Source organism: Amia ocellicauda, chromosome 13 (genome assembly GCF_036373705.1).
Source record: "Amia ocellicauda isolate fAmiCal2 chromosome 13, fAmiCal2.hap1, whole genome shotgun sequence".
Taxonomy (NCBI): Eukaryota; Metazoa; Chordata; class Actinopteri; order Amiiformes; family Amiidae; genus Amia; species Amia ocellicauda.
Window position 1 is genome coordinate 18,278,947 of NC_089862.1, and position 11,595 is coordinate 18,290,541.

The 11,595-nt window shown below is 40.9% G+C and overlaps 2 protein-coding genes across 2 annotated transcripts; one reads left to right on the forward strand and one right to left on the reverse strand.

The window, feature by feature from the left end:
• Nucleotides 1-1,917: 1,917 nt before the first annotated feature.
• cfap184 (cilia and flagella associated protein 184) lies at nt 1,918-4,593 on the reverse strand. The gene has a single exon (XM_066720071.1). It carries the CDS (start codon nt 4,350-4,352, stop codon nt 2,799-2,801), a length of 1,554 nt encoding a protein of 517 aa, XP_066576168.1. The 5' UTR covers nt 4,353-4,593; the 3' UTR covers nt 1,918-2,798.
• Nucleotides 4,594-4,650: 57 nt separating this feature from the next.
• Nucleotides 4,651-10,679, forward strand: tada2b (transcriptional adaptor 2B). The gene is made up of 2 exons (XM_066720072.1): nt 4,651-4,987; nt 5,840-10,679. Exons 1-2 carry the CDS (start codon nt 4,718-4,720, stop codon nt 6,941-6,943), a joined length of 1,374 nt encoding a protein of 457 aa, XP_066576169.1. The 5' UTR covers nt 4,651-4,717; the 3' UTR covers nt 6,944-10,679.
• The last annotated feature ends 916 nt before the right edge of the window (nt 10,680-11,595 follow it).

The following is an 11,595-nucleotide window of genomic DNA, read 5'->3' on the forward strand; positions in this document are numbered from 1 at the left end:
GTAATACTCACTCAATTTAATATAATCTGTATTTGTAGCATATTTTGCTTTGCTGTTTAACTTCTTGCACTGATGGTGACACTTGAAAGCTATTCTGAGGTCTTGGTCTGTACACCTCTGGTCTTTGTCAGGGTCTCAGCCTCGGCATGTCGATCAAGCACTTACACACAAATCACAGTCTTATTAAGTGAAAATATCAAGTTTATCTCCCTGTGTTTGCAAACACATATGGATTTTCACAATTCAGGATTATTTAAGCAATGCATCATACAGTACTCTTTCTTTTAACAGGCTCTCGGCTTTCCCTTAGAACAAACTAACTAGACCCCTTCCATACAACACAATATTTTCTGTAATTGTTTACTTCTCTTGACAAAATGCCTGATCTATTTCAATTTAATTAAGACCCCAAATTGACTTCAACAATTATGCTTTTTCATTTTCATTATAAACATTTCAGTTTCAGTCCAGCCACAGGTTTTGGCCTTGCTCCAATATACTCCTGTTTTAAGACAGGAATTCTTTTAAGATCTGCCTTGCTAATGCACTAGTTAAATACGATGTTTTCTGTTGTTCAGATTTGTGCATTTGTTTAAAAAAAGCAGTAAAACGTAAACTAATGATCATCATTATCAATTGTAGCTCTAGATTTTTCAAAATGTTATTTAGATTATAAGGCTGGTCGCATAAAAATATACTGATCTTGGTCTTGGTCTCAACCCACTCAGACTTGATTTTGGTCTTGGTCTCGAGACACCTGGTCTTGACTGCATCTCTGGGGACAATGATATGGTCACCTGGTGCAAATGATACTGAAATTCAATGAAGAAGAATCCAAAGGTACAAGAACTTATTGAGGCTATGCTTTGCTAGATTTGTCTTTCATCAAAATGATATAACAGCTGCAAATACACATAAATCATCAATTATCTTAATTATATATATATATATATATATATATATATATATATATATATATATATATATATATATATATATTCATGTATTGTTTTTGCTTACTTTAGTTTTTCATGCCTTTGTTTCAGTGACATCTAGTGGTTAAATAGCTAAAGGATAAAAAATATTGAGGCACTGAAACCTCACATAACAATTTGAAATGATTTCTGTAGCCTTTTCCTACAATAAATACACTATAGGAGTATTGTAAGGTATCAAGCAAACTACTGTATAATCAGTATTACAGGCAAGAAACAGAGTAATAAGATTGATGACTGAAGAATGGAATCTCACTCTTCTCCCTTGGTTTTTCTTTTGCATCCTCTGTCTATCTGAGTTCACTAGTGAGGCCTGCAGTGGACCAAACTTATAACCTTTTTATGTGACATGTGAAGAGACCAGTGTGTTAGCTGTTATTCAATTCCTGACTTGATAGATGTAACACTTCTGTGGGATTCTTTGTGATTGTTCATGTTTACAGTATTGCTTCTCATGCTCACTAACAAGAGCAAAGTAAGTAAAATAGCAGTTCTGAAACTGGAAAACAAAATGTTTAGAGGAAGGCAGTGAGTGTCACCCAATGAAAATCACTGTGGATCTCCAGCTTGCATAACAGTGGTAATTTCCTTTCTTATTAATCTCCTTTCTTGTGGTCTATTTCTTTTTTCCATTTGTACCATGTATTGTGTATTGATTCATAACTGGAAAGTATTGCATTCTTGTACATTCAAATAAGTATCTGTAAGAAATAGGCCTATATTTAATAATGTGTTACATATATTTTTCATGTTCAATGTCTTAAACATGCTGTGCATATAAAACAGGTTCATTAGTATTTACTTTAATTTTCTGCAGGACTCTCCATTATTTAGATACATTACACTCATTTTAACTTCAGTGCATTTTTACCAAAATATACATCACTTGCTGTAGTTTATTTTCCTGCTGTGCATTTACTGGAAAGTGAACTGTTAAGCAAACATTGTTGAGGCCAGACATGTTCCTAGTCTGAATTGAAAGGGAAACAAATGCCATTCATCAGCACACCTTTAAATGTCCAGTGGAAACATTTATTTTATTTTAATTAATCATTTAATGAAGAACATGTGAACACAATGATCAACCTATTCATTTTAGCTTTTCCTATAACATTTGGTGGAACCACATCTAGTTTCATAGTTCAAGAACATAAGAAAGTTTACAAACGAGAGGAGGCCATTTGACACATCGTGCTCATTTGGTGTCCATTACTATCTACGTGATCCAAGGATCCTATCCAGTCTGTTTTTAAATGTTCCCAAATTTTCAGCTTCAACCACATCGCTGGGGAGTTTATTCCAGATTGTGACGACTCTCTGTGTAAAGAAGTGTCTCCTGTTTTCCATCTTGAATGCCTTGAAGCCCAATTTCCATTTGTGTCCCCGGGTGCGTGTGTCCCTGCTGATCTGGAAAAGCTCCTCTGGTTTGATGTGGTCGATGCCTTTCATGATTTTGAAGACTTGAATCAAGTCCCCACGTGGTCTCCTCTGTTCCAGGGTGAAAAGGTTCAGGTCCCTCAGTCTCAGTAGGACATTCCCTTCAGACCTGGAATAAGTCTGGTTGCTCTCCTCTGAACTGCCTGTAGAGCAGCGATATCTTTCTTGAAGTGTATAATGTAATGTAACCCTTACTCATTGGTAATGTTACATTAAGCATTTAGCTGATGTATAAATGAATTGTTACCAATGTTTTATCTTATTTTCTGAGGTGAATGAAAGGTTCCCTTCTGTTTATAGGTCACATGGCACAGTTCTGATATAGCTAAGCTGGAGAGACACTGAACTGAGGAGTGGCTGGGTAATTTATTGCATTGACTGGTGTGAAGGTTTAGCCTGCTCAAGTTTCTTCTTGACACCAGCACATCTGAGCGTCAGGTCAGCATGACACCGTTTTGCCATCTCTAGCCTCTGCCTGAGGACCTCGGAAACATCTACCTTTTCCTCAAAGTCCCGGAGCAAGGTCTCATTGCCGCGGAGGCCACACTGCTGCCGCATCTTTAGGTTGTCAATGCGCAGGTTATCGCGGGCCCGCTTGGTCCTTGTGAGGATGTCCCGCTTGTTTGCTACCAGTGCCTGTGTCTCAGTAAGCTGGGCCTTCTTGGCCTGGTTCTCCACCTGAACAAACTGGAGCTTTTCCTTGACATGGGTGAGGACCTGTACGGTGCTTGTGATCTTCTTGCGGAGCTTCATCAGTTCCTCATTGCGTTCCTCAATCTTCTCATTGTACGTCTGGTTCTCTATCTTCAGCTGCTCAAAGTCGATGAGGTGCAGCCCCTCGGCCAACTCCTCCTTGGCCTTCAGCATGGCCTCAAGCTTCCTAGTCTTGTTCATCAATTTGATGTTCTCCACACGCACCTGCACCAGCTCCTTCTCCTTGCGCTGCTCATTGGCCTGGTTCTGCTCCACCTGGCTCAGAGCGGCCTGCTTTCCGAGCTGCCGGCTCAGGACCAACACGGCCACGTCCTTCTTGATGCCCACAAAGGCCTTCCATTCGCTGTCCACCTGAGCCACCTTCTCCTGGGACTGGGCTCTCAGGTCCTCGATCTGCTGCTGGTAGCTCTCTGAGTCTTGTTTGTGCTGCAGCTTCAGGTCCCCTGTGGTAACCATATACTTGATGTAGCGCTGCTCTTGGTCTGAGACTGGCTTCTCCCTCTCGTGGCGGACCTCCTCACCTGTCTTTCTGCGAAGGTATTGCTCTAGCTTTTTTTGTAGCTGGCCATTCTTCTGGAAGATCTTCTGCTTTTCCTTCTGAAGTTCTCTGTATCGTTCCATGTATTCTTCATAGTTTACACTCGGACCTTCCTCCTTGGCTTCCACCATCACAGTCTCTGCTTCCTCTACATGGTTCTCCCTCTGCGGTGTCTCTGGCTCCAGCTCTGGGGGAGAGCGGCCCTGCTCATCCACAGGGCTGCCTTCACGGGACAGCAGCTCCCCGATAAGCTGAGGGGGTTCTTTCTCCTCTCCCTCTTCGAACATGTCACTAGCAGGCAGATGTGGTTTCTCCACCTCTTTTACAGCTGCTTCGTCTGCACTTGCCTCCTCTGTGCTTTTAACTTCAGTGTCCTCAATTGAAGGGTCTGTGCATTCCTCTGGAGCTTCGTCTGTGGCCTCTAAAATGTTATTTACTAAAGACTCCTCCTCTTCACTTGGCTCAGGTACTGGGTCTGTCACCTCAGCTTCAGCTGCATCTCTGTTATCAGTAAAGTCTTGAGACTTACCACTGTAATCCGTTTCCTCCTCCGCTGTGGTCTGTGCTGGCGTTTCTGTTTTGGGAAACTCATCTGTGTTATCTGCTTCGGTGATGGGTTCTGTCCCCTCTTCAACAGTCTCAAGCTTGTTCCCCTCTGATTCTTCCATTGCAGTGAAACAAGAGCTGTCGACTACTTCACTTAATTAACAGTTTCTGTTATCACACCTTTTGAAACCGTTTTAATTTTGATGTATAAATGTCAAAAGCTTTCTAATGTAAATCACACAATAACTCCATATAGATAGATAGATAGATAGATAGAGGAGGCTGTAAGACAGAAACCTACTTCTCAGCAGCTACAATGAAGCTGTTTATTTGGGTTGCCTCAGAAACGCAGCCCTCAGCCAATGGCAGCAGCGTGGGCCGCACTCATGAATATTAATGAGGCGCAGCAGCCGGAGCGGACTCTCTCCAGTACGCATGCCCTCCCCTTGAGGCACTGCTGCTTCAACAACAAGCAGAAGCCAGCAACATGGCCGACCTGGGGAAGAAGTACTGCGTTAATTGTCTGGCAGATGTGACGAACCTGCGGCTTCGGTGCACCGACTGCCAGGACATCGAGCTGTGCCCCGAGTGCTTCTCTGCAGGCGCGGAAATCGGCAACCACCGGCGATGGCACGGGTACCAGCAAGTAGACGGCGGCCGATTTACTCTTTGGGGTGCCGAGGCAGAAGGAGGATGGACCAGCAGGGAAGAGCAGTCGCTCCTCGATGCGATCGAGCAATATGGCTTTGGGAACTGGGTAAGTTTTATTTCTTTTCATTGAACAGAGAAAGGGGGAGTGTGGGTTGAAGATAAGTGTGGCGTGAGTATACAGCACTTTTGTGAAGTGTATCGGGACTTCTGTCTTCAGGAAGTTTCGTGTTCAAGTCGATTCCAGCAAGCAGGAGTGAGCGATATAATAAGGCTATCGCTAGTAATGCACCTAAACTGTTTCTATATGCAGTACTGTTATGGTTATGAGATAAGCTGAGTACATTGTATCTGTGTCTGTGTTGCTCGCATAAGGATTTACAGATGCGAGGGGGCAAACATAATTAAAGCAGCACCTGTAGGATCCTCAGCTTTACTTTTGCAGTGCAGTTTCAGTGTACAATGGGAACGGGTATGAATGTGGATGTCATTGCGGCAGCACTGAGAAGGGATTGCTATTAAACGGAGCCAAACGGTGACTTGATCATGTGCCTAGTGTTTTCTTAGGTTGTTCACCATTTATGAAGTGCGTGAATTCCTGCAGATCCCACAGCTAGTCATGCTTGACATGTTTCTTCTGAATAGCTACATATGTTTAAACTTCCAGAGCTCTCACATGTGCCTTTTTGTCACAGAAGTGTCAATGTATCTATCCAACGTTGCTGAGCACTTTTTAAGATTTTCTGCAGCACTCAATGAACTGGAACCCTAGTGGCAAGAAATGTGAACTTTAGGGATGGAATTGTTTAAGACTTGAGAAGGCCTTGTAGAAAGGCTCAAATAAATTAATTTACTGAAAAAACAGCATCTAAGTGTGTGTACTAGAATGTATTTTTACATGGAAATCTGCATGGTGGGTGATCAAGGTGGCTGCTTTTTTAATACAGTGTCTCTGTTGTAGGAGGACATGGCGGCTCATGTTGGGGCCTCTCGGACGCCCCAGGAGGTCATGGAGCATTACGTCAGCATGTACATTCATGGCAACCTGGGCAAGGCATGTATCCCTGACAGCATCCCCAACCGAGTGACGGACCACACCTGTCCAAGTGGTGGGCCGCTCTCTCCCAGCCTCACCACTCCACTGCCGCCCCTCGACATCTCTATAGTGGAGCAGCAGCAGCTGGGCTACATGCCCCTGCGCGATGACTATGAAATCGAATATGACCAGGATGCCGAGACGCTGATCAGCGGGCTGTCGGTCAACTATGACGATGACGATGTTGAGATCGAGATGAAACGCGCCCATGTGGACATGTACGTGCGCAAGCTGAAGGAGCGTCAGCGACGCAAAAACATTGCCCGTGACTACAACCTGGTGCCAGCCTTCCTGGGGAAGGACAAGAAGGAGAAAGAGAAGGAGAAAGAGAAGCCAGCAGCTGGAGGGGCGGCCGTTCCCCCTGTAGCTGCCGGCTCTTCCGCCGTGGCAGCTGCCCCCAAGCGTAAGATCACAAAGGAGGAGAAGGAGCAGCGGCTGAAGCTGCGGCCTCTCTGTCAGTTCATGGCCTGCCGGGAGTTCGAGGAGTTCTTTGAGAACATGCACAAGGAGCGCGTGCTGAGGGCCAAGGTACGTGAACTGCAGCGTTACCGACGAAATGGCATCACCAAGCTGGATGAGTCGGTGGAATACGAGGCAGCAAGGCACAAGCGGGAGAAACGCAAGGAGAACAAGAGCGTGGCTCAGTCCAAAAGGGGTGGTAGTGGAGGTGGAGGAGGAGGCAGTGGAGGGGGAGGCAAAGAGGACGGCAAGGACAGCGAGTTCTCGGCTATTGAGAACCTGTCTGGGTTTGAGCTGCTCTCCGACCGCGAGAAGGTTCTCTGCAATTCCCTCAACCTCAGCCCCACGCGCTACCTAACTGTCAAGACCATCATAATTAAGGACCACCTCCAGAAACGCCAGGGAATTCCCTCCAAGAGCCGTCTCCCTAGCTATCTGGACAAAGTCCTCAAAAAGAGGATCCTGAACTTCCTGACAGAGAGTGGATGGATTTCCAGAGACGCTTCCTAATAGCCCTGGTTTTTTTTTTGTTTTTTTTGTTTTTTTAATTCTTTTTCACGAGAGATTTTATCTATGTCTGGCCTCCATAAGTTTAAATGGGCCAATCTACTGGATTTTGTTTTTCATTGTTATATTTTTGTCAATAGTGATCACACTTCCAGTACATGGTAATGCTGAGAATGCATTGGGAAATAGAAGTAAACAAAAAAGAAGACAGGGAAATAAAATATTTGCAGTGTAGTAATAAAACCGTTTTATAAGTGAACACACTGGAAAATGTTTTGAGTATGAGCAGCTCATACCGATGTGGATGCTGTTTGCTGTTTAATTCACTATTTTTGCATGGAACAGACCTTCTTGACTATTTTATTTTAAGGCAAAATATAGTGTCACTTCTGTACATGCCATGGTACACTGTGTTCCTGAACTTCAGTCATGTTGAACTGACATTGCTGCATACATCTAGATGACTGTGGTATACAGAGAGCACAAATATCTCCTTTTAGGAGGTAATTGGATGCCCTGCACTGTTCTGCACAGTTGAGAAATTAATCTTGCCTCTCATCTCTTACAGAAATAATGCAGTAATCTCAAAATCACCCTTTTACATTCTCCTTTGTGATGATGCTTGTTTGATGGACATCTTCATGGGTTGATCCTTATAGTCTTTGTTTCTGGTGTTAGTTGCCAAATGTTGCGTTTGTAGGTTTCTACAAAGTGACAAAAGCCTTTGCCAAGGAAAAAGAGCCAGGTGTGTAATTCTGTGGATTCTTCCGTATACACATGAGAGAGGAAAGGAAAAAAGCTTTAACGTATCAAGGTGGGCATTTGGTTTTAATTTAAATGTTTTTAAAGCACAAAATGAGGATTAGAATGCATTTCCAGCCAGCACAGATGCTTGAATTGTGGTGTTTTATCTGAAGTCAGTGTCACTGGCATCTGAAAGGACTTGGTCAAACCTGTTTTGCCTGACACATTACAAGCTTATAACTGTGTTTCTCCCTTTATGAATATGTGTAAAGCATGTTTATGTGGAACTTGTATTATTTTATTACAGGCTGTGTAGTAGAACTGCATACCATATGAAGGGGTCGGGGGTGACAATTTGTCCTAAGAACCTAACTAACATGCCCAAACCAGGTTTTTATCTTCATTGGTGGTATACATGTGAAACTCACTGTATTTCTTTTGCAAGAAAAGTTTGTTTCCCTTCATCATATGACCTGCAAGGCCTTCTGGTGCTGTGCATAGTTACCAAAAGGTTTTAAACTGTTCACCTAAATGTACTATCGATAGACATTAGCTCATGTGTCTCAAATGCAGTATGGATCGTAGTTCAGAAATGAAAGTCCTACACTGACTCTATAAGCCTTTGCTGTTGAAATAAATTAGTTTATTGTCAATTTAACACATTGCCTTAAAAAGGGGGCTCCTGTTCTACACAAAGCCCTAATTTGCATTCACTTTAGTCCATATTTCTGTGAATAATTGTTTTATTTAACTTAAGCAATACAGTACAAATTGCCAAAGGATGACATACCCTTTAAAAGATGGCATAAGCTTTAAAGGAACAGTTTAGTAAAATCAAAACAATTCTGTAAAAATGCAAAACTAAAAAGTCAGATTTGGAAAACTTAACAAGGTTTCCTGCCCAGTTGAAGCACAATGGTTAGACTAATATGTTTTTTATTTTTCATTTGTATTAATTGTGGGGATTCAAAGACATCAGAAGTGCCCCAATTTTGAGTCAGATTTATGAAAGTTACAACTTATATCCCAAGTTATTCTTCAGGATCGGCAAAACCGTCTGACGTTTTGGCACCATTTCCTCATCAGCAGAACTCAGAAAAAGTGCATCTGGCCTACATTAAGCTGATATGCAATGCAGCTTTTTAATTGGTTATTTATATATTTATATGGAAATGAGAAGTTATATGTACAAAAGTCTTGTTCAATCCGAATCACATCACCCTGTAAAATGCACAGAGAGTCTAGAAGCCTTCAGCTTTAGTATAACATGATGTGCTCTAGTATGTGATGGATGCTAGAGAAACAGACCAAATTAAATAAGGAAACAGGAAGTCCATTGCCTGTACTTATGAAAGTATTACATTTATGCCACGGTCTCTGTGAAATGTGTAGTCTTTCAGTAGAGGTTCTGTATGTCATCAGCTGCTCAAGTACTTTCTCCTGTTATATTTATTTTTATTTAAGTTTTTTTAGCCTCCGTAGCAGTCTGAGCATCTGAAGGCATAAGCTTCAGTCTGTAGACCGGCGGTACTAAGCAGCTCTCGACAAAGGCTGGAAAACATTGACAGATTAGGGGGAAGATCATCAAAAGTAATCAAACCTGTGCTTCATGCTACTAAATCTAAAGTTTAAATGAGACCCCCTTAATAGGTGTCATAAACAAAATGTTTTAGTGTTTGATTTCTTTATTTAGCATTTTCTAAAGGTGAAATTTACTTTTTTTTCCTTTTACTTTACAATACTGCCCTTAAAGATTGAGGAGTATAGTGTATGTCATTGTGTTGTGCTTTTTTGTTTTGTTTTGTTGGTTTCTTATTGGGAGTCCTCAGTTTGTCTTGTTGAAGATGTGTGTGAGAGCACTAAGGGACAAACCCACAGTGCAATACTGAACATCCCTCGCAGTGCTGCACTGTGCTGGTTTGGTGCTTTACAGTTTGACAGGTTGTGCTGTGTCTGTTTTTTTTTATTGTGTACCTTTTTCAAATTAACAGTTGTGGTTATATGATTATAGCATTTAACAGTGTATCATAATTTATTGTTTGGGTATAGTTATGGAATCACATTGGGGTAGTTTTTGTCCTATCTACACCGCAAGTGAAATTCTATCCCTTTGGTGAAATGTTTGTGTTGTACTGTGTTGCCTCCTACCCTCACCCTTTTAAAAGCTGTATTTGTAAAGTGCATGCTTACAAGGCAGAACCATCACAATGCACACGATTTAAAGGTATTTTTTGATTTCTGAAACCAGCAGCCAGTGATGACCTACCTTCTCAATGTATTTTGCCACAGAAATTGCTCACATCTCTGAAAGGAGAGGTGTCCACTTTCCCAGACCAGCTTTTATGTGGTTGGTTGTTGTTGAAGTGAAACTTAATATTAAATAAAACTAAAAAAGTGTAATGTGAAGTGTAATGTCCCAAAGGTGGTGGGATATCAAAATCCAAACAGTTTTCCTTCAGCACGGAAAATATGAAGCCAAGTAATAGATGAAACAGATTTGACTCAAAGTTAATTTGGAGCATGTACAAAACCACATTCAATTGTGATTTTGAGCTACAGAGCGAATCCTTAAACTAAATCAACTGGCTTTTCCTTACAAGTTTTTTTTGTTTGTTTGTTTGTTTTTTATTTCATGGGGAATTTGTTAAATATTTTAGCAATTGTAAATACGTTTTGTAAAATAATAAGAAAAAAAGTATAAATACTGACCTGTGAAATGTAAAGTATTTTATTTCAGGAATATTTTATAACTTTTGTACAAAAAAAAACTAAATAAGAAAAACATGAAGAAACATTGTTAAAAGCCTTCCTCACTCTGTCTGAGCATGCTGTGAACCTGTTCTTGTGTCCCAGTAACTAGCGTAGAAATGTTATGTTTGTAAGCCTAGAACTGTTGGTGAATTGAGGAGGGCTATTCTATGTTCTTACTTTGTGATTGCACATGGAATTGTGTGTCATTACATGTTTTGTATTAAAGTGCACATACTTTACATTTCTTTTGATTCTCATGATTATTTGATTTGTTAACTTGGAAACCTAAGTCCTTCAGGAATCCAGGGCAAAAGGGATTCCTTTTTATTGATAAGCTTTCGGAGCTTTTTTTTTTTTCCAAGCAGCATGGGGAAACAAATGTGTTGTTTTTCCTCTGGATATATTTGCTCTACGCAATGGTAGGTTATATTTCTGTAGAGATTCGAGTGTTAAACTACTGTAGAACTGGCTGATATTTTAATTAAGGTAAGAAAATTAAATGTATTAAATACACCTTTAAGGAATCTTGAAATTCATAGCTGTGAAATACATGGTCTAGTCTTGATTTCCCTGTAGATTATATAACTAAATTATTCATTATGAAAATACATACAAATGAATTTGGTCATATACATGTAACCGTTAATCTGCTGCAAGAATTTTGGAAAGCAAATCGCTAAATGTGGTTTTGTTTCTTACCAGATTTGTGCAAGCACTGTATACAATCCAAATGTTTTTGGCCAGGTAATGCAATCCTGAAGACTGTACAAGTATATCAGTAATGCAGATACGTACATTTTGTCCTAGTTGTAGTTAATAATCCTGCTTTAATTTCACTAGTATGGTCTAAAAAGTGGTTTTGCTCTGTGTTGTGAACCTTTGTATACAAAATGACGCATCATTCCCCTAGCTGTAGGCAGGTATATAATTAGATTTTACTTTACTGGTTTTACCTGTTAAAATTGGTTTCACGATTTGCATTTGAATGAATGCGCTTGTATATACAACTGGTCGTTTCATTTTAAGCTAAGCTTGACAAAAGGCGACCTTCTACCCTCATCAAGTTATTGACAATGGGGCCACCTATTTTCAGCCCTATTTGTGCTTAATTTTCATGTCCCTTGGTTATCAGTTCTCGATTATTATGGTTTATTACATAC